Below are 19,947 nucleotides of genomic sequence, written 5' to 3'. Positions count from 1 at the left end.
CCAAGTCCTCTCTTGGCCCTAACCGGGCAGAGGGAAGCAAGCTGCATGCCCTTAACTTGGCCTGTTTTCCTCCCCATCAGGGATAGCGTCATCATCAGCATCACTAACTGTGCCACCAGCGTCTATGCTGGCTTTGTCATCTTCTCCATCCTGGGCTTCATGGCCAATCACCTGGGTGTGGACGTCTCCCGCGTGGCAGACCACGGCCCTGGCCTGGCCTTCGTGGCATACCCAGAGGCCCTCACACTGCTGCCCATCTCCCCGCTCTGGTCCCTGCTCTTCTTCTTCATGCTCATCTTGCTGGGGCTGGGCACTCAGGTACAACGTGTGGGACTGGGGAGGGAAGAGAGGGCGCAGAGGTCAGGCCCCTGCTCTGATGGCCGTACCCTGCAGTTCTGCCTCCTAGAGACGCTGGTGACAGCCATTGTGGATGAGGTGGGGAATGAGTGGATCCTGCAGAAAAAGACCTATGTGACCTTGGGCGTGGCTGTGGCTGGCTTCCTGCTGGGCATCCCCCTCACCAGCCAAGTAGGAACTGAGGGGAAGACTGGGCTGGAGGTGCCAGGGAATGAGGAAATAGCGGGTCTGGGAGCTTAGCCCCAGCACCTCTGACTCAGCTGCCCGCTGGCCCACAGGCAGGCATCTACTGGCTGCTGCTAATGGACAACTACGCGGCCAGCTTCTCCTTGGTCGTCATCTCCTGCATCATGTGTGTGTCCATCATGTACATCTACGGTAAGTGCCTGACGTCCATGGCCTCCTGAGCCCCAGCCCTGGGCCACCCAGCCCACTGACACCCCTCTCTCCAGGACACCGGAACTACTTTCAGGACATCCAGATGATGTTGGGGTTCCCACCGCCCTTCTTCTTCCAGATCTGCTGGCGCTTCATCTCTCCGGCTATCATCTTCGTAAGTCCCCAGGCTGGCCTCTGCCTCTTGGCAAATATCCTTCTCCTGGGAATCAGTGGCGGGAGAGCAGGAGCCCATCCACCTGGCCAGTGCTCCCACGGGAGTGCCCAGCTCTGGTCATTGTAGTCTGAGGGAGGTTGCACAGTCAGACAAGATCCAGGAGGCCAAGGTGGGATGTGGAGGGCAACCTGGAGGGATAGGGAGGGATGAGGAGACAGGTGTGTGGAGGCTCAGGACCACCCAGACCCTGGCCTTGAGTTAGGAAGGGAGCACAGAGCCTTGAATTTGACTGAAGACAGTGTCCAGCCTGGAAGGGAAAGCAGGCTGGCAGCATCGAAGAGTTGGCCCTCCCTCCCTCCCTGATGTTCCTGCCTGGCATCCCCAGAGGGGCCTCAGGAACCATTATTGACATTGCTGTCAGCCTCTGTTAGCCTCACTGAGCATCTGTCTCCAATCAATCAGAGCCGAGGTGCCCCCAGGTGCTGGGGCTCCGTGGTGTGAATGCATGAGAGTCCCAGAGGCAGGCCTTTGGAGTCAGGTGTCAGCTCAGCCTCAGGGGCAGCCTTTCAGGCACTGAAGTGTTCTGGCTTGGGAGGGGGAGGTCATGGTTTCCACCAACATTCAACACCTGGGACACCCGCTGAGAGCTGAATTGGTGGTGAGAACTCACACCATGGCCAGGCCCTAGGCACTTTCTGCGCACACTGTTTGTATATTAACTCACATACTACAGGTCTCCAAGGTATTGTTATTATCCCCACTTTACAGATGAGGAAACCAAGGCATGGAGGTGTTAAGTAAGTGACCCAAGGTTACCCTGCTAATAAGAGGCAATGCCACTATTCAAAGCAGGTGGTGCAGTCAGGAGCCTGCGGCTGAGCCAGGGCCACCCTGGAAACCACCACAGGAGGGAGTTATTGCTTCCTTTAGATTTTGCTTCTTTATGCTCAGGGTGGGAAGTGGGGGCACAAGGGGTTTGATGTGTAATGGTCACTCCGCAGAGAAGGGGCGGGGCCATCTCTGAGTGACGGAGGGGTCAGCCCGTGTGGACGGCAGTGTCCAGAGCTGTGCCTCTGTCACACCCAACTCTGTGCCACAGGGAGCTCAGCATCAGGTTTCCACTTTGGCTCATGTTTCTGAACGAAAGGCCCCTGAGGGCTGAGGCCTCCACCTTATGGGGTGTGGGATTTTCCCAAGCCTGGCACAGGCAGCCAGCTCTGGCCGCTGGCCCAGCTTTGAAACAGGAGGAGCGGAAGTCTCCTGTAAATGGAGAGAGGCCAGGAGGGAAGGCACTGCCGCCAAGCACTCTCTGGGGCTGGCTGTGGGGCCTGACCCGCCTGGAGGGAGCTCATCCCCACCTGGGGAGAGATCTAGGGTACCAGCAGAGGCAGGGCAGGTGGCAGGAAGGAGGTGGGCACAAGGAGGGGCAGCCTCAGCCTGGGCCCAGGGTGTCTGAGAGAATAAGGCGAAGTGGGCAGTGCCCTCTCTCTGCACAGAAAGCCAGGCTGAAGCTCACCTTAAAGTAAGGGTTCCAGGCTCTGTGGACACATTTCCAGGCTGTCCTGTCTCCTCTGGAGGCTTTACTTCTTCCTGTCTCTGAAAAGCTCTGTCTCACAAACTCCGTCCTTTTGGCAGTTCCAGTAAGGGGTTTGTCCACACCTAGGTCAGGATCTGGGTTCATTCCAAAAACCTGTCATAAACTCCTACCACATTTAGGTCCCAGGAAGGGCCCCCCCACCGATGAAGGTGGGCCCTGACCTCCAGCATTTGGTCACTGGGAAGCCTGGAGGAGCCTGAGCTTTGGGACTTGGCTGAGGGCTGAGGAGGCAAATGCTGAACCCTGCTGGGGAGCAGCACCCCACCCCCCACCCCTGCCCAATAAGCCTAGTAACCACCTGACACAGCTATTACTTCCTTTAGTTTTTCTCCTTTGCGGGGCGGCCAGGCTTGTTTCTCACCTCACTCTTTCCAGGGCGGCACCTGAGAGCATCCACTCTTTCTAGCCTCTGGAGCCTCCCCAGGCTGCCCACAGCCGTAGACAGGCAGGACTTCGCCCTCCCCGCTGCCCCATCACTCCCACCTCTCTGCACAAGTCAGTTCAAGTCAGCAAGTGAGATTGTGCCAGGAAATGTGCCGGGCCCTGGAGACCCAGAGCTGATGCAATCCCAGGTCTACAGGACCATCAAACACATGCTTAACAGATGGAAAATGCCTTTCAGGAGGAGGAGACAGGAAATCTGAGAGGCTTCTTGAAGGAGGTGGCATCTGCCTAGGGTTAGCCAGAGGAAGACGTAGAGGAGGATTCTCCAGAGTAAATGAAAAGGGTAGAAAATGCTGGGTGTAGCTGAGACACTGAGACGAGGGTAAGTGGCCCGAAAGATCAGCTGAGGTCTCGAAGTGAGGAAATAAAAGCCCAAAAGACCAGGAATGTGGCCTTATTTCCATAGGGAGCTATTGCGAGTCTTTGGGTGGAGCTGACTTCCAGAAGTGACAGCAGCCTCATTGTTCCTGGGCTGGTTCAGAATTGTGGTGAAGCCAGCCTCTCCTCTCCCATGGTGCCAACTTGCCCATCATGCCCTGAACCCCTGGTTCCGTCTGCTTCTTCCACTACCCAAACGTTGGCATTGGCCCCACTCTTCCCCCAATGCCTCTTTTTATTTGGGGAAACTGGAGAAGGGAGGGGGTGCTGACGGAGGTCTGAGGCCGGGCAGGGCTGGGTGGGCCTCATACCCACGCCCATCTCCCACTCTCTGCAGTTCATTCTCATCTTCACGGTGATCCAGTACCGTCCAATCACCTACAACCACTACCAGTATCCAGGCTGGGCAGTGGCCATCGGCTTCCTCATGGCGCTGTCCTCCGTCATTTGCATCCCATTCTACGCCCTGTTCCAGCTCTGCCGCACAGATGGGGACACCCTCCTCCAGGTGAGGGGTAGGGGGACAGGGCAGCCAGATGACACGGGAGGGGGTGGATGGTTGGGGCTTTAGGGCTCCCTTGGACATGCCTTGTTCACCCTCTACCCCCACCTCTCCTGCAGCGTTTGAAAAATGCCACAAAGCCAAGCAGAGACTGGGGCCCCGCCCTCCTGGAGCACCGGACTGGGCGCTATGCCCCCACCATACTGCCCTCTCCTGAAGACGGGCTGGAGGCCCAGCCGCTGCACCCGGACAAGGCCCAGATCCCCCTGGTGGGCAGTAACGGCTCCAACCGTCTGCAGGACTCCCGGATATGAGCGCCGCTGCCAGGGAGCGCCCCAGCCCCGCCCTTTGCTCCCGCCAGAGAGACTGGGGGCAGTGGACAGGTGTCACTGCCTGCCCCCACCGTGCCCTGACCAGGGCGGCTGCTGTCACCTTGGCCACCACTGCTAGTGCGGTCATTTGTGCTCGTGTCCCCAGTGTTTACAGGTCCTTTGGATGCCAAGATAGAAGCTGGGGGAGTGGGGCAGGGAGGAGGTAGGGTTGCCAGGTCAGGGGCCAAAGCACTTTGAAGGGGTCTCAGGCCAGGTCCCCAGAGGCCTACTGCGCTTTATGTGGCCTCTGATGCCCCCACACTCTGCCCTGAGCTGAGGTTCTGGGTGGACCCCCTACCTGTCTCTGTCCTTGGGCCTCCAGCCTCCTGTCCAGTGTTCCTGCCCTCAGAGCAGACCCCAGGCTCTGCCCAGGCAAGTTGGGGTCTTCCCGCCTCGGGGCAGGGTGAGGGGGTGGGGCTGTGCAGTATTACTCGTCAGGCTGTGCTACCCAGCCCTGTTTGTCTGTGCAATTATTTTTGTAAAAATTGTCTTATCTGTGGTTGCCACTCCCTTGGCCCCAGCCTCAGGCCCAATCTGTCTTCCAGGCCTGCCTGCACCTCACTCTGCTGCTCTGGGGTTTCCCAGTGTCAGTCCAGCCCTGCTGCCAGGCCCGGCCAGCAGAGGCCCGTGACTCAGCAGCCTGCCCAAAGCACTAGTCTCTGGGGTCGGGGTGGAGAGCTGCTCAGAAGGAGGTTTGAGCCCAGAGCCTGGGGAAAGGACCCTACATGATGGCCCCTTGCCCTCCTCCCACCAGGCCAATGGCCCCATCTTCCCAAATCGGGCTGCGTACCATCCCCTCTCCAGAGCCAGAGCTCCTCCTCCCAAGCCCTGCAGTGTCCATTTGTCCATCCCCTGTGCCCCTCTGTGCAGTGACAGCCCCGACAGAGCCACCCCTAATTTTCTGTAGCAATAACGGTGCACCACCCATCCCTGCCCGTCCATGCACCACTAGGATTTTAAAGTCCATAGATTTTAATGAAATTTCTATTCCTGTCTCTGAGCTGCCACTGTGCTTTGTCTGGGTGCCCCAGAGAGACAAGAGTGGGGGCTGGGATGAGACTTCTGCATGGTCTGCACTCATCAGGCCTCTCTGGAAGCCTCAGAGAAGAAAGACCAAAGGCTATGATGGTCAGGACCTAATACCAGGGCCTTGGCAAGGGGGTGGGGTGAGGGTCAGACAGACGGCCAGCCTTAGGGTCCTATCCAAGACCAGATCTCAAGCAGGTTGGGCCATGGCAACTGAGAAGTGGCAGTAGCAGATGGGGCGAGTTCCAGCAGAAGCCAAAGCCGCCTTCATGCCCAGCCTGTCAGGTTGGGGTCTAGGGCACTGCACTGGACATTGAGGTAGAAGCCGGCCTTTTCCTGGGACTGCACTGAAGCTTCCGTCCCCAGCGGCGGGTGGCAGCCAGGCCTTGAGGCCTCTGTTCCAGAGGAGGAGCAGGTAGGCATCGCTGGAGAGGCCCGGCCCAAACTCCAGCAGCTCCATGGAGGTAAGGCGAGGGTCTGAGGCCCTGGATGGAGGATCCCAAAGGCTGCTGCCTGAACAAGGAGTAGCCACTAAGGGCCACAGCCTGACCCTTAGCCCACCCTGTCCAGCAGTCCATCTGGTTTACCTGTGGCTTGGGGCAACGCAGTTAGCCCTCAGAGGTGCCTGCAGCTCCTGTTGCATGGCTGCCTTCTGTTCCTTTAGTTCTGGAGGAGAGGCCCGTCTCAGACACGGCTCCCAGCTCTCCTAGGGTATGCCTAGGAGCAGGGCAGGGAGGAGGCTGGGTTCTCAGGCTTCTGCTCAGGTTTCTCACCTGCCAGGGTGGGCTCTAAGGTGGCTCCAGAGGGCTGGGATACCCCTGTGTACTCCTCTTCCAGGCAGCACTGTAGGGAGAGCTGGCTCAGTGCTCTGGCCCCATAGCAGGGGTGGGATAGGGCAGGGAAGAACACAGAAACCAAGACCTCCTTGGCAGGGTCCAGGTACCACCTAAGCCCTGGGGAACACTACCCCCCGCTGAAAAGCCCAGCTTAGCAAGGTAGTGGCTGGCTTGGGCCCAGACTCAGGGAAGAGAAGAAGGCAAAGAAAAGACTGGGGAGCAAACCCAGCAGGTTAATCTAGGGCTCCGCTGGAATCTTGGACTTCTGTACTCACACACACAAAACGTGCGCCCGTGAGAAATGGTCACAGGGCTCACATAGCCTTCATATGCATGTACGCACACAGACACACACACGTGGCTCATACACCAGGTGAGGGGTGGCTGGACCTACATTCAGTAGAAAGGCTGGGAGGTCAGGGGGACCCAGAGCTGCGGCTCACCTGCAGGATAGGGATCTCCCTCTCCAAGGTGCGACACTCCTCCTCCAGGAGGCCCCTGGGACACGTGGGAGTGCAGCAGCCAGAAGCAGTTCCAAAGGGCCGAGTCAGGTCTCAGCAAACCCTCCAGAGGGCCCCAACCTTCAGCCTCACTGGGAGCCCCTCCAGGCCCTCCCTTCTCAGCCCACCTTACCCTCTGCTGCCCAGCACAGCCTTCCAGCCCCTGCCAAGCCTCCTCCTGGGCAGATTGTGTCCTCTCCTTGCACCCACCCCGACAGGCACCATTATTTCTTCTGTACCACCGCACTGGGCCTGCAACCCCTCTGGCCTCCATTCTCCCCCACATCACGGCCCTTCCCTTGCTTAAAACTCTTCTGTGGTTTTCCCCCATCCCAACTCAAGATAAAAATCTTCAGGCCATGGCCCAGGCTGGCATTCATGCTTGCCTACTTCCTGGCAGCAACCTCGCCAGCCCTGCAACAACCTGCCCTTTCCCCCTTTCAGCCTGTTCTTATGGCTCCCCTCCCCTACCCAGGTATGCTGCCTCCCTTTACTCTCTCACCATCCCAGCACTTCATCTACCCAGCTCCCTGTCTCCACCCCCACTACCCACTTGGGGGCCTCACCGCAGGTGTCCGGTAACCTGATCGATGTTGGACATGTTCAGTTGGTCCTTGATAACACTGAGGTCCCTGTGACAGCTACTAGGAGATGAAGTCAATATCACTCTCTCCATGTTGCCTCACCTGAGGCCTTCAGGACACTAATGCCACTTCTGCTAGATGATTTGTGTCTTTTCTTACAAAAACAATATTGTATGGTGTAAAGAGGAGGAGTTCTGGAGCTTAGGTTTGCAAATGGGCTCTGCCACCCCCGGGAAAATTGATTCTTTCTGAGCTTTAGTTTCCTCATCTGCAACATGGGAACATCACCCACCTCACCGGCTTGTGTGAGAATTAAAAATAAGTTGCTACCATTCACTTCTTATGAACACGGCCCTGCTCATTTATCTCATTCATGCCCCAGCCCTCTCTAGTCCAGCCCTCGCTCCTGTTCTATAAGTCTGAGGAACACATGATTACTGGACAGTCACTTTCTCCAAGACGCTTTGCCTGCCCCAGGCTGGGCGGGTGTCTCCAGGGCTTCTGCAGCCCTCATGTGCTCATGCTCACCACAAGTGGAGGTAGGAGTGTCAGGCCCCAGACCAGGACTCCTGCATGGAGCCAGATGGGACCCACCAATAAGCTGGGGCCCTCCTGCCAAGCAGGGACAGCGCCCTCTTCTCCTATGACCACTTTACCTGGGTTCACCAGCTCTCATCTGGAATATCTCCTGTCCTGGAAAATCACACCTGGACTCCTCCAAGGCAAAGCGCAGGACCCTGGGGCTACACCGGACCCAAGCCTGGGTCTGGTCCCTGCGGAAGGTGCACACGAAGGAAACTCAGGTGCTCCTTCTGGGAAGCCACAGGAAAGGCAACCCTGGCCCCTTGTCAGGTGCAGATCTGAGTGTTGGGGACCCGGGCCCAACCCCAGATCTGAGGCTCCCACCTGCCCTCATTGATGGCTTTCTGGCGGAGACCTTGGAGCAGCTGCCGTAGTTCCTGGCGCACGAGATCTCTTAGCACGGGCGGTGGTGCCAGAAGGGAGGAGGCTTCAGAGGTGGGGCGGGAATCAGAGACTTGGGAGGATCGAGCCTCTCCTAGCAGGGACCGTAACATCAGCACCTGCAGGGAGAACTAAGACACCTTGAGACTGGGGAGGGAAGTGGCGGAGGTGAGAAGGGCTGACAGGAATGGGGAGAAAGGGAGAGCCAAATGGGAGAGGACTGGCGGACTGTGAGATCCAGCAGGATCTCGAATTAACCGGCACAGCCAGGAACCCAGAGGAAGTGGGGAAATCACCCGAGAGGTGGCGCGGACCTGGGGTGTGACCCACCTTCCCACTCGCCCCACCTCTGCCCGCAGCTCCCGGCTCAGGTCCACCGTCGTCTCCCCCAGAATCCTCTTCACTTCGGGCAGCTCCGGGAGCGGAACGTGCTCCTCTACCAGATCCCAAATCGATGGGGAGTCCCCAGGCATGACCCGACAGTGCTAGCTTGGACCTGCGGGACACCCGGGCTGGGCTTCTGAGCCAGGCCACGCCCACCGCCCCACCCGACCTCACAGGCCACGCCCCTACGCTGTCACGTTTGCCGGCCTCTTCCAAAAACCACCCTTGTTCTGCCGCCAGGACCCACAATCAAATTACCTGATCTGCAGCCGCCGGTTTCTGGCTGACTCTCGGGGGCGCCGCCGTGCCTGATCACGGCCCGCAGAAGTCGGGCAGTGGCGACCAGGGCCCTAGCCCCGCCTCTTCCGTGAAGCTGTCACCCGGGAAACTGTGTCGCTACCCCAGGCCCCGCCCCCTCCACTCCAACTCTTGGAGGCCGCACACCGCTCGCCGCGAGTCCAACCCACAGCGGATAGATGGTTTTGGAGTCCGAACCATCCACAGGGTCCTGACCCCAGATACTTTGAGCTCATCCCTGGCCAATTTCAGCTTTGGGACAGGTGGAAGAATTTAGAAATTTGAGTCCACTGGGTTTATCACTTCGTTGCCTCTTCTGTCTCAGAGGCAGGGCAGAGTAAACCTTTCTCCTTAGAGCTGGCGTGAGTGCAGTGAGCACTGCTTGGAGGAGGGGCCTGGATGGGGTCGGGGCGGACAACCCGGGCTAGACCGGCAGGTTGGGCCATGCGCCCTCCCACAATACACCCAGGGTCGGGATCCACGGACCCAGATTCCCATCACTAAACAGACGAAGGGGCTGCTCCATTCACGTTTTTTACTAAAGCACCCACACAAGTTTCTGTGCAATATACAAACACAAGCTGGCCCTGGGGCTACTGCCTTCTCTCTGAGACAGGGAGGTGGGAAGCAGACTGACTGACCCAAGTCCCACCTGCCACCCATGCAAAGCCCAACCCCAAGATCCCAGGCAGTAACACAGCACCCCCTCTGGTCCCCTCCTGGGGCTGCTCCTCAGCAGGGGGCCACCAGAGTTTGCCCCCTACAATGTTGAATGAAAAAGGTTTCCCCTCCCCTGGGAGCAAGGGGGGTCCCCAGGTCTGAGAAGTCCCCCTGGAAGTGGCACTGCCCCCTAGTCATACCTCCCATTCTTCCAGGCCCGAGAGGACTCAAGGGAGAGGAAACTGAGGCACAGAGAGGTGGAGTGACCTAGCCCAGGCCACTCGGTGAGGCAGTGCAGGGGCTGGCCCGACCCTGACAGTGGGAGGGGCTGGGCTGGGGAGGGGGGGCAAGGAGGGCTGACCCCAGGGGGCCACACGTGAGGGGCCTGCTCAGGAGGGAAGGCCCCCAGAGTGGGTTCTGAAACTTCCAGGTGCACTGGGGGGGCCTATTGAAGACCCTCAGAAAACAGAGCCCAGAGTCTCAGTCCTGGGGCATCCCCCGCGGGACAGCCACCAGCCAGGCTGTAGGTCAGTCCTCTGGCCAGCAATCCTCGGCACAGGAGACTTTGTCCTTTAGTGTCAGCCCCGAGGGGGCCACGATGGGGGCCGTCCAATGTCCACCGTGATGTTGGTGAAGAGCGGCTGCCGAGACACCTCCAGGACCTGATACCGCACTGACCCAATGCCATCCCGCTTCATGGTCAGCTTCGTATTTTGAATCTTGGTAAACCTAGACAGGATGGAAGGGAGTCCGGATCAGAGCTGACCACTGAGCCCAGTGTCTCTGGGGCCAAGGCTCAAGCCATGCTGGCTCCTGCTGGGGGTGACTCAGTTCTCCTTGCCACCCCTCACCTGCCCAGAGCCGTTTTGCTCTTGCATCTGGTCTCAAAACAGAGACCTCACCCCCTTGAGTCCAGAATTGCGACATCCTCACCAATCTTTCATCTCAGACCTTCCTTCTAAGCTTTGGGCCCAGACATGGAGCAACCCGGAGGCACCTCAAATGCACTGCACCCTGCATCAGCTGTACCATCTTCACTCCCATCAGCTGTACCATCTTCACTCTTCAAACCCATCGTCTCTGCTCCCCATACTTCCATCACTCCTACACCGCCTATTGACCTAAGTCCCCATGTGCCAGGCTCTACTCTTAAGCACCAGGGACGCAGCCATGACCAGGACAGCAAGGTCCTTCCTCTCATGGCAAGTCTATGCCACTGGGGGAGACAGGTAACTCACAAGGAACACATCAGAATGCTAAGGGACATAGGAGAGGGAGACCGAGAAAACACAGGAAAGGGGTGAGTACGTGATGAGCTGCGAGCAGGAGGGAGAGCATTCCAGGCAGAGGTAACAGCACCTGCTGACCCTAAACTGGGAATGAGCACTGGCACAGCTGAGTGGCCAGAGGCTAACGGGCCAAGGGAAGAAACAGGTAAGATTAGCTTGGAGGTTACAGCATGTATGGGCAGGGCTCTGTAAATCAGAGGGAGCAGTGTTTTCAAATCTGTGAGCAAGAAGATACTGAGGGACTTTTAGCCCAGTTTGGGGGAAGGGAGGGACATGAGACATGAACTACAGAAGGGCGAGGGGGAAGCAGGGAAACCACTGAGAAGTCACTTCAATAGTCCAAGCAAAGAAAGGGGTAGTAAAGGGAAAAGTGGATGGGCTCACATGTGTTCGGGGGCTGGCACCGACATGACTTGCTGATGGTTGGGACGTGTAGGGTGGGGGGAAGAAGAAACCAGGAGAACTCCTCTATCTGAGGCAAAAGCAGCCAGGCAGACGAAACCACCACCCACAGAGTACCTTTAACCAGAAGGTCTTGCTGTCTTGCCATTTCCCCACCCAGAGCAGACATCACTAATTGATGATGGCTGTTCCCGAAAGAGGACCAAGGCTCCTGGCACGTGCTTCTAGCAGAGCTCCACCCCATGTGCATCCCAACTGTGTGATCCTCCCTGTCCTTCTGAGCTCAGCTCAGATCCCTCTCTGTGGCCATCCCAACTGAGCACTCTCTCTCAGATGCCCTGAGGCTTCTTCTCCCAGTCTTTTGTCCCTTCCCTGCTCACCACAATTTTTATCTGAACTGCTTTTTCATCAGCTCCCTGGGCACACTGTGCTCCGTGCTTCTGTCAAACATCAACCCCCCGTCAGCGCGGCTCTCCCCGACTCTTACACCGTGGGCTCAGAGCAGAACAACCCTGCTGCTCCAGCTAGAACACAGCGGCCTCACACCCAGCATAGTCCTGGGGCCCCGCTGATTCCTTCAGGCCTGGTCGGCTTCCTCCGGCTTCCCTCCGGCTCCACCCAGCAGCTCTGCCAGCCCTTCACCTTCTTCAAGCTCCAAGGGGATCCTTCCAAGACCATTCTGATCTTGCCCCATCCCTGCTTAAAGCCCTTCCATGACTCCCCAGATCCCTGGGAGAAACTCCCAACCTGGGATGTGAGGCCCTGAATACCCAGCACTGAACCGCTCTACTGTCAATCTCAGCCCTCAGAAGTTTCAATGCCCACAAAGTTTTGGACTCTCAGCGTAACCCATGCACATTCATGATCATGTTCATGTTCTTGGGGCACATGTTCTACATATATTATTTCCTTTTATCCAAACCGGCCACCTCCATTAGCCTGGTGAATACAGTACTGTACCCAAGGTAGGTGTGTGACAAATATTTGTTGAATGAATAACTCTTGTCAAACTCCAGTTGACTACCACACCCTCCAGGACGCCTCCCACTGCCCCTCCGCCAGGAGAGCACCTTGCCGGGACCCCCTGTGCTGCGACCGCCTGACTCCCTCCTGAGGACAGCCTTCCTGTGGGACACCCGGCTCTGGAATCTCCTCGCCCACAAGGTCTGCACCCTACAGTCCTTGAAGTGCCAGGAATGCCCTTCTCCATATTGCAAATGCCCTCAGGCACTTCCACCAGCACCAGACACCAGACACCGCGACATCCTCGGAAACAGGCCGCCTACTCCAGTCTCAGAGGGGTCGCACTATCAGTCCAATCCCCGCCCACACGCCCAGTGCTCAGGCCACCTTTGCTGAGCCCAGGGTCCAAGAGCTGAGCCCAGTGCCTATTGTCTCTCATCCTACCTGCTCTGGCACAAGTGAGACCGGCAAGGACACTGATGGGAATGCAACCTACTCGGTGACGATGTGAGCCCTGCCTTTACATTTTAGTCACCTCTAGGAATCAGGCCAGGGTGAGCGCTGTCTGGGGTGAGGCTGAGCTCCCAGAGGGGGTGGGAAACAGGGATCACAGGTGCTGATTCATCTTTACGAGTCAAGGGTCAGGGGCCTTGGGGTCATGATCACCTCTGGGGACCCACAGCACTGGGGGTCACCCAAGGGAGTAAGGGGTTAGGGGCCCTTGCGGTCAGGAGTGCTGGGGGTCACCTCTGAGGGTTGGGCTCGTTATGCTTGTCCCGGTCGTGCTTGATCATGCGGTAGCGGCCTATGCGGACGTCTGGGCGAGAGATCTTCATCCCAGTCAGGGAGATCCTGGGGACGGGGACAGACGGTCTGCAGCAGGCACCAGGAAGGGCCAGGCGCCCCACCCCGTCTGCACCGTCCCTTCTCGCGTACCCAGTCTACTTGCCACCTTGTCCCCACTCACCGGTTGAAGATGTCGTCATCCTCACCACCCCAGCCCCAGTACTCGTTGGGGAAGCCATTGATTCTCAGAAACTGGGCTTTGCTCAGGCCCGACACGCCTCCAAAGTAGCCAGCATAGGGCAGTCTATTGGGCAGGAGGGCAGGCGTCAGTGAGGGGCCGGAGGGGGCTCCCGACAGAGGATGGAGGTGGGGTGGGGGAGAGTGTGCCCCAGGCCCAGGGTCTGAGTGGGTGGGGAAGGTGGGGGCAAGGGTCCAGCTGAAAAGGGAACTCTCACCGGAAGCCGAACTTGTCCATGGCAATGGCAAAATGGCGGGGCTGGTCGCCGCAGCGGTACAGGTTGCGGTCATCCATGGGGACCAGGTCCACGTCACTGAAAATGAAGCAGTCGTAGGTGGCATCCTCCTTCAGCGCCTCTAGGAAGCCCACGTTGAGCAGCTTGGCCCGGTTGAAGGTGTCCTCACCATGCTGGGGTTGGTGGAGGGGACAGGTCAGCTCTGAGCCTGTGACTGGCACGCACCTGCCACTTTACCACTGCCCACAGCAGCTCCCACAGGCCAGCACTGCACCTCCCCCAGCCCCTGCGTGGCTCCTGCAGGCCCCTAGGATCAAGTCCAGCTCCTCACGCTGGACCTGGCCTTCCAAGCCCTTTCATGACCTGGCTCCAGTCTCCTCTCCGGCCATGCCCTCCACACCAAGGCCGGCCACACTGCACTCCACAGCGGCCCCAGCACATGCCAGGCTCTTTCTTGCCTTGGCCTTGCTGTCAGCAGTTGATCCTGCTCAAGATGCTCCCCTCTGCTTGTCAAACCCACGTCTGGAAGGCCTCCTTGACCATAACTCCTGCCACAGTACCAATTACCCATTCCCTGCTGCATGCTTCATGTATGCGGTGTCCACTGAGACTGTGATTTAGAGCTCCTACTTCAATCATTCATTCGCTCAAGCGTGCCCTGCGGCCTTGTTCTTTGTGCCAGGTGTCTCCTCTGTGCCACTGGGGACCGTGGAGATGAGCAGCCCCGAGCCCACTGCCTCCCTGCTGAGTGCGGTCACGAAGTCAGACAAACAATGGAGGCCCCAAGTGGCCAGTGTCTGAGATGCAGACACCATGGGGGCTGAGCTCCCAGGCCTCAGCCACCTGTCCCCTCTGGCTCATTTGGATCTATATCCGACTCCCAGCGGAGCCTCTGAGACCAGGACAAGGGGTTAGGACCAAGTTAGGCTCACTCGTCTCTGACAAAATGACAGGCACAGGTTCTACAGACGATTGTGGTCCAGACAGCCTGGGGCCCCAACCTATGATCCCAGGCTGAAGCCAGAGAGGCTGCTGTAGTGGGGCATCTTTGAGTGGGCCCTTCTGGAAGGAAAGAAGGAACAATGACCCTTCCCCTCCACCAGCCAGCCTAGACCTGATGGTGTGGGAGCTGGCCCCCTAGAACCCTGAGCTGCCTGGTCCTCCCCGTTCTTTTTCCTCCTTCCCCTGCATCTTCTCTCCCACCAGCCCTTGGAGCAATTGTCCATTAATTCCCGACTCATCAGAACCTCTTACCAGCCAGGAGCCCAGGGTTCTCCCCCATGGCCCATAAGCGGCTCAATTCTCTCCCATCTGGACTTCCCTCCAGCCACCACCCTACCTTTTGCCATCCCTTGTTAGCGAGCTTTGTTTTTTTTTAAGGAGTTGTCTCCAACTGCCTATTTCCATTTTTCAAATCTGATTCCTTCTTCAACCCACTGCAATCTGCTTCCGCCCCCACCATGCCCCTGAAATGGCTCTCACTGGGCCCACCTTGTTGCTAAATCCACTGGACGCTTCTTGGTCCACATCCTTCCTTACTCCCCCAGCAGCACTCACGCACTTGCCATGCCTCCTCCTGCCACTTATTCCTGGGCTTCCAGAATGCTGCACTCTCCTGCCTCTCCTCAAACCCCTCTCGCCAACCTTGGCAGCCTCTGTGGCAAGCTCTCTCTTTCTCCACCCATCCCTTGCACGCTGGCTTTCTCCCCTCAGGGCCCAACCTCCCTGGGCAGGTTGGCAGGTGTTGGTTTAGGGACAGTCTGCATACCTGTGGCTGCCAGACCCCTCTCTCCACCTCAGACCTTGCTTCTAAGTTGACTCATTTGTCCAGCTGCCGGCTAATCATTCCTCTCTCACTGCCCCAGGCACTCAGGCTTGTCACATGCAGAAAAGGACTCAGAGTCAAGCTCTCCCCTAGGTCTGGTCCAGCCCGTTTCCACCTTGCTCACAGGCGCAGCCATCTGCACAGCGAAAGGCCAAGAGAGGAGCCCTCGAGCTGCCCCAGCGCCTCCCTTTCCTGACTCCTCAGCACCTGTGCCACGTCCTTCCCTGCAGCCCACAGCCACTTCCCAACTCACATGCAGGCTCACCATTTCTTCCCTCAGCACCCCAGACTCTCCCCACTGGTCACCCTGCCTCTGGCCTCCTCCTCCCGTCGTATTCTCCACGGGCAATCAGAACAATCTTTCTATGAGCAAGCATACGCTTTATTGTCCCCTTAGAACCTTACAATGGCGCCCCGCACCTTCATGCTGGATTTCAAGTGCCTAGCATGCCCCCTAAGACCCTCCTGGATTTGGCCCCCGTCGGCTCCTCCAGCTCCCTCTTTGTCACCCACCCTTCATTTTGGACGCCACGCCTCAGCCAGCAATTCCTGAACACACGAGACTAGTTTTCTCGCTGGGGCCTGGGGCCTCTAGGTCCCTCTGTCTAGAAGGCCTGCCTCCTCCAGTCCCTGTGCCAGCTGACACCTGGCCATCCCTCAGTACCCATCTCAACTGTCACTTCCAAGCCCAAGGCTGGACCGGGCCCCTCGGTGCTCCCACAGTCCCCTGTTCCAACTCCAGTCTCACACCATCATCCTGGAGTCTACAGTAACCCACGCCCAAGTCTGGGAGCTCTCTGTGGGGACGAGGGCCTGCATCAGATCCTCTCCGGGGCCCAGCAGCCAGGCCCCGGCCAGGCCCGTGGCAGGGCTTGGACAGTGAGCTGAGTTCCTGGGCTTCAGCTGTGGCTAGCGCTGGGCCCGGAGGGAGACTTCGTCCCTCTCTCAGGGGCTGCCTCTTCCTCTCAGACCTCAACACAGCCTCAGCGCCAGCAGACCCCAGGCCTCCACCACCACAGGGTGGCACCCACCAAGCGTGGACAAGGGGGCTCAGCCACAGTAAGGCCATTCACACACCTGCCACAGTGCGTGCCAACACACACACGCGTGTACTCCCCTCCGCACATTCACAAACCTTCCTATGCTCACACTGGCATAATCGCACCCCCACAGGTAGTTCACACACCCACACAAACATGGGCAGACAAGCACCCATGAATGCCCCAAACCCACATGTGCACCAGCAGGCCATGGGATCCATGGCCACGGGCGCGCGTGGGTTCCCTGGGGGCCAGTGCCCGGCCTAGAGGTCAGTGATAGCACACCTGGTTGATGACGTAGATGCCATAGCGCAGCCGCTGTCGCCTCAGGATGGGGTGCAGATAGTGGAGCCAGTAGCGCAGGTGGTGCTCCCGGTGTCGGAAGGGGATGATGACTGCCACTGTCTGGGCGGGGGCGCAGTCGGGCGGCGTGTAGCGGCCGCCCAGGAGCACCCCTGGGTTCTCCCTCTGCACCCGCTCCAGGGGCATGGGTGAGGTGAACTCAATCAGCAGTCGGCCCACTGCAGGCAGAATGGTGGCAGGAATCAGGCCTTCATTGGAGTCCAGGGTCCCCAGTCCTCTCCCTCGGCAGGGTGGGCAAGGGAACCCGAGGAACAACCCTCTTACGACAGACCTGTACCCTTGGTACCCCCACTGGTCAAGACTCCATTCCCCCAGTCAAATTGGTTAGGTCCTCTGCCCTCCCCTCTGGGCAGACCCTGCCCTGCAGGCTCACCAAGACCAGGTGGCGAGTCAGGACAGGGCGGCAGGATGGGAGCCGTGGGGCCAGGCCGGACACTGGGGGCCTCGGGGAGCCCGGAGCTGGGGGCCGTGGTGTTGGGCCGGGAGCAGTTGGTGCTGCTGCTGGCAGCTGGGTGAAGGACTCGGGCAGGGCCGTGGGCACTGAAGCGGCTAAAGAAGGCCAGGTGCTGGGCGTAGACGTCAAAGTAGAGGATGACAGCCACAAGAAAGTGCAGCAGGCAGAGAAGGAGCACGGCCTTGCAGACGCGCTCCAGCGTCCCCCCCAGCAATCTGCTCATCCCGCAGGTGGCCTCTGGCCCGCCCAGTGGGCCCGGGCATCCGGCTGCCGGCCTGAGCGAGGGCAGGAAAGAAACCGACAAGGCAGGTCAGGGCCAGACGGACAAGGCTGCCCACCCACCTCCTGCCCACTGCGTACCCCCATGGCCCTGCCTCCTCACACCTACCTGCTTACACCTTTGACACTCATGGACTCACATGCTACCTGCAAATAGACACACACACAGTCTCTGGCAACTCACTACTCACACACCTTCATACACCTGAGTACTTACCTCACTGACACACAGGCGAGCACAGCCTCACATACCCTCATGCTCAGGTACACGCCCTTAGTGCACGACTTTATACGCACACACCATGTACTCCCAGGAACATGGACACGTGACCTTTGACCACACTGGTGCATACCTAAACATGGAAACACACGTACCTACAGACCCACATGTGTACCTGTGCCCCAGAGAACAGACCCCAAAGGGCGGCAGCCTCACCCCAGGACTCGTGGTCTGGGGGAGGGGCACCACTTACTGAGCTCTGTACCCATGACCTCACTTAGCCCTCCCAGGAGCTCGATGCGCAGTGTTTGGTCAAAAAGGTCCCAGGGGCAAGCAGGCCAGGCCAGTTGAGAGCAAGGCTGGGAAGTGGCCCTCAGCATCCAGATGGCCCAAATACAGGCAAGGTGTTTATGGGGTCCCTTCCCTCTGGAGCAAGAGGTTGAAATAGAGGGTGGGGCACAGGACACCCCTCTCCAAACACTTCAAGGAACTCTCTGGGGCCTGCTCAGCACTGCTGGTTCTGATTCCCAGAGCCAAGAAGGCTTGAGCGCTGGGGACAGAGGTGCAGCACTCAGCGTGGAAGGAAGAGTCCTGCCTGGGCCACAGCTCCAGCTGTGGGTCGAGCGGAGTGGCAGCACTTCTGCGGCCACTTCCAGCAGAGCTTCAGGGAGCAGAAGGAGACTCACAGATGCACAGTATCACTCGGCCATACAGTCACCCTTGGGCCCAGCTACAGTCACCTGTACTCGGAAACAGAACTACCTACAGACACACCCAGAAGGCAGTAACAGTAACACACAAGAGTTACACACTCACAGACAAAGCCGCTGGCCCTGCACTTACACAGCCATATCTACAATCTCCCAGGCATCTCACAACACCCGGTCGCACGTGCAAACATTCTCACCCCTCCTGGGGTTGGGGTTACGGGTCAGGCTGACCGCTCGGGCACTGGGGTAGGTTTGGGCAGGACTGGAAGGCTGAGCCGCCTGGACACGTGGCACCCCGAGATTGAGGAGACAGCAAAGACCCGGAGGGTGTGGAGCCTGGGGGTGGGGGGCGTGGATTGGGGGAGTGGATGTGAGGTAGGGGCCGAGGCAGAAAGAAACGTGAGGGAGCGCCTCCCCGTGCCCGGAGGCCCGGGAGAGCAGGAACAATAAAGGAGGCCTGTCGGGGGCGGGCAGAGGAGCCCGGGGGGAGCCGAGGGATGGGGGTGGGGTGGGGTAATGCCAGGCCAGGGTCTGGCTGTTTTCGCCTCTCACCGGGTGCTGGGCGGGGATCGCGGGCGGGTTCTGGGATCTCGGGGCCCTGGGCCGGGGGCCACGCGCGCCCCCCTCTCACCCGGCGCTCAACAGGGGGCGCCGCTCCAGCTAGGGCTGGCTTCCCGGCTCCGGCGGCTGCAGACGGCTCCGTCCCCCATGGCCCGGCCCCGCCGCCTCCCGCTGCCCGGTCAGCGGTCCCCGCGGCCCCCGCGGCCCCCGGGATGAGCAGACTGTGGTCCATCGCCGCCGCCGCGGGCCATGGTGCGGAGCCGCCCCGGGAGGCAGGGCGGGGCCGGGCGGCCGGGCAGACCCACGGACCCGTGGGCCGATGGACCACAGTGCTGCCACCTCCCTCCCGCTCTACGGTGCCTCGGAGAGGCAGGCCTGCCTGGCGCGCCCGCGCGCGCGCGCCCCCGCGGCCCCCGCCTCCTGCGCGCCCGCAACCGCCGCGCGCCTCCGACGCCAGCCCCTGCCGGCGGCCCAGCACCGCGGAGCGAGGGAACGGAGATGGCACACGACCGGGGAAGGGCGTAAGAAATCGGTTGGGCTCATCCAAAGTGTTGGATTGGAGGTACGAACTGGAGAGCGCATCGATAGATCAAGCTCATCACGGAGGAGCGGGGTCTGGGTTGGACCTCAAACCCGGCCAAAGAGCCGGGTGACTAGGGCAGGGAGGTTAGGGATTTGGCAACTCATTGATGGGAGCATTATTAAAGATCTGCCGGGGGCCCGCTGAACTGGCGCTAGTCGGAAGGGACACTCAAAGGTGTGGACAAAAGTTTGTGGCTGAAGCTTATAGGGTTAACAGGAGGTTGGGTTAGATTGGACATGAAAAGGAGCGGCCGTGGCTGGACAAGGCCCTGGGAACAAGGGATCAAATTAGTCACTGGGGGGGTGGGGGGGAATGTTGCTGGAACGGGCGGAAGCAAGTGAATGAGCTTCAAGCCCCACTGGGGTAGACTGGTGGATGCCCAGGGTAGAGCTAGGTAGGTAGATATGACCAGTTTGGGTTTTGCAGACACAACTCCAAGGATATGGAACTAGGAGGACACGCTCCCCCTCCCCGCACATAGACACCTGGGGCCATACCTACACGCCCCAGCTCCCTCATGCCTTCAACACAGATGTTCAGAGGTACA

The 19,947-nt window shown here is 59.2% G+C and overlaps 3 protein-coding genes across 18 annotated transcripts in view; 1 reads left to right on the top strand and 2 right to left on the bottom strand.

Moving 5' to 3' along the window:
• The window catches only part of LOC112314607 (sodium- and chloride-dependent glycine transporter 1), a 32,956-nt gene extending 27,759 nt beyond the window's left edge, over positions 1 to 5,197 (top strand). For all 5 annotated transcript variants that reach the window (XM_045204208.3, XM_024571191.4, XM_053917998.2 and 2 more), the window contains 6 exons: positions 81 to 318; positions 394 to 528; positions 636 to 735; positions 810 to 910; positions 3,667 to 3,837; positions 3,951 to 5,197. In XM_045204208.3, the coding sequence (XP_045060143.1) occupies positions 81 to 318; positions 394 to 528; positions 636 to 735; positions 810 to 910; positions 3,667 to 3,837; positions 3,951 to 4,145 (940 nt within the window). In that variant the 3' untranslated portion in view covers positions 4,146 to 5,197. The remainder of the gene's footprint in view (positions 1 to 80; positions 319 to 393; positions 529 to 635; positions 736 to 809; positions 911 to 3,666; positions 3,838 to 3,950) is intronic.
• A 144-nt stretch (positions 5,198 to 5,341) lies between these two features.
• Positions 5,342 to 8,983, bottom strand: LOC112314609 (coiled-coil domain-containing protein 24). Of its 11 annotated transcripts, none has more exons than XM_053917999.2 (9): positions 8,754 to 8,983; positions 8,459 to 8,607; positions 8,055 to 8,242; positions 7,805 to 7,921; positions 7,131 to 7,208; positions 6,508 to 6,562; positions 6,002 to 6,071; positions 5,816 to 5,894; positions 5,342 to 5,759 (listed from the first exon to the last, which is right to left on the bottom strand). In XM_053917999.2, exons 2-9 carry the CDS (start codon positions 8,582 to 8,584, stop codon positions 5,522 to 5,524), a joined length of 951 nt encoding a protein of 316 aa, XP_053773974.1. In that variant the 5' UTR covers positions 8,585 to 8,607; positions 8,754 to 8,983; the 3' UTR covers positions 5,342 to 5,521. The 11 variants fall into 11 exon arrangements, with proteins under 11 accessions (XP_053773974.1, XP_045060150.2, XP_045060145.2 ...); XM_045204215.3 differs by having other exon boundaries at positions 5,342 to 5,741; positions 8,754 to 8,978; XM_045204210.3 differs by having other exon boundaries at positions 5,342 to 5,737; positions 8,754 to 8,977.
• A 330-nt stretch (positions 8,984 to 9,313) lies between these two features.
• On the bottom strand, positions 9,314 to 19,117 carry LOC112314589 (beta-1,4-galactosyltransferase 2). 2 transcript variants are annotated; one of them, XM_053918005.1, is made up of 7 exons: positions 18,809 to 19,117; positions 16,967 to 17,322; positions 16,516 to 16,751; positions 13,348 to 13,538; positions 13,074 to 13,196; positions 12,854 to 12,958; positions 9,314 to 10,181 (listed from the first exon to the last, which is right to left on the bottom strand). In XM_053918005.1, exons 2-7 carry the CDS (start codon positions 17,268 to 17,270, stop codon positions 10,031 to 10,033), a joined length of 1,110 nt encoding a protein of 369 aa, XP_053773980.1. In that variant the 5' UTR covers positions 17,271 to 17,322; positions 18,809 to 19,117; the 3' UTR covers positions 9,314 to 10,030. The 2 variants fall into 2 exon arrangements, with proteins under 2 accessions (XP_053773980.1, XP_053773981.1); XM_053918006.1 differs by having other exon boundaries at positions 18,888 to 19,117.
• Positions 19,118 to 19,947: the final 830 nt, after the last annotated feature.

The sequence above is a fragment of the Desmodus rotundus genome, unplaced genomic scaffold (genome assembly GCF_022682495.2).
Source record: "Desmodus rotundus isolate HL8 unplaced genomic scaffold, HLdesRot8A.1 manual_scaffold_92, whole genome shotgun sequence".
NCBI lineage: Eukaryota > Metazoa > Chordata > Mammalia > Chiroptera > Phyllostomidae > Desmodus > Desmodus rotundus.
The sequence above is the reverse complement of the archived record's forward strand: the minus strand, read 5'-3'. Positions and strand labels throughout refer to the sequence as shown.

Coding starts and splice junctions, on each gene's coding strand:
- LOC112314609 (XM_045204210.3), bottom strand. CDS start 8,584: ATGCCTGGGGACTCCCCATCGATTTGGGATCTGGTAGAGGAGCACGTT. Junction 7,209..7,804: donor ATGAGAGCTGGTGAACCCAG/GTAAAGTGGTCA, acceptor TTCATCTCCTAG/TAGCTGTCACAGGGACCTCA. Junction 6,072..6,507: donor GGGAGATCCCTATCCTGCAG/GTGAGCCGCAGC, acceptor CTCTCCCTACAG/TGCTGCCTGGAAGAGGAGTA.
- LOC112314589 (XM_053918005.1), bottom strand. CDS start 17,270: ATGAGCAGATTGCTGGGGGGGACGCTGGAGCGCGTCTGCAAGGCCGTG. Junction 16,752..16,966: donor TGACTCGCCACCTGGTCTTG/GTGAGCCTGCAG, acceptor TTCTGCCTGCAG/TGGGCCGACTGCTGATTGAG. Junction 13,197..13,347: donor ATGGACAAGTTCGGCTTCCG/GTGAGAGTTCCC, acceptor CCTGCCCAATAG/ACTGCCCTATGCTGGCTACT.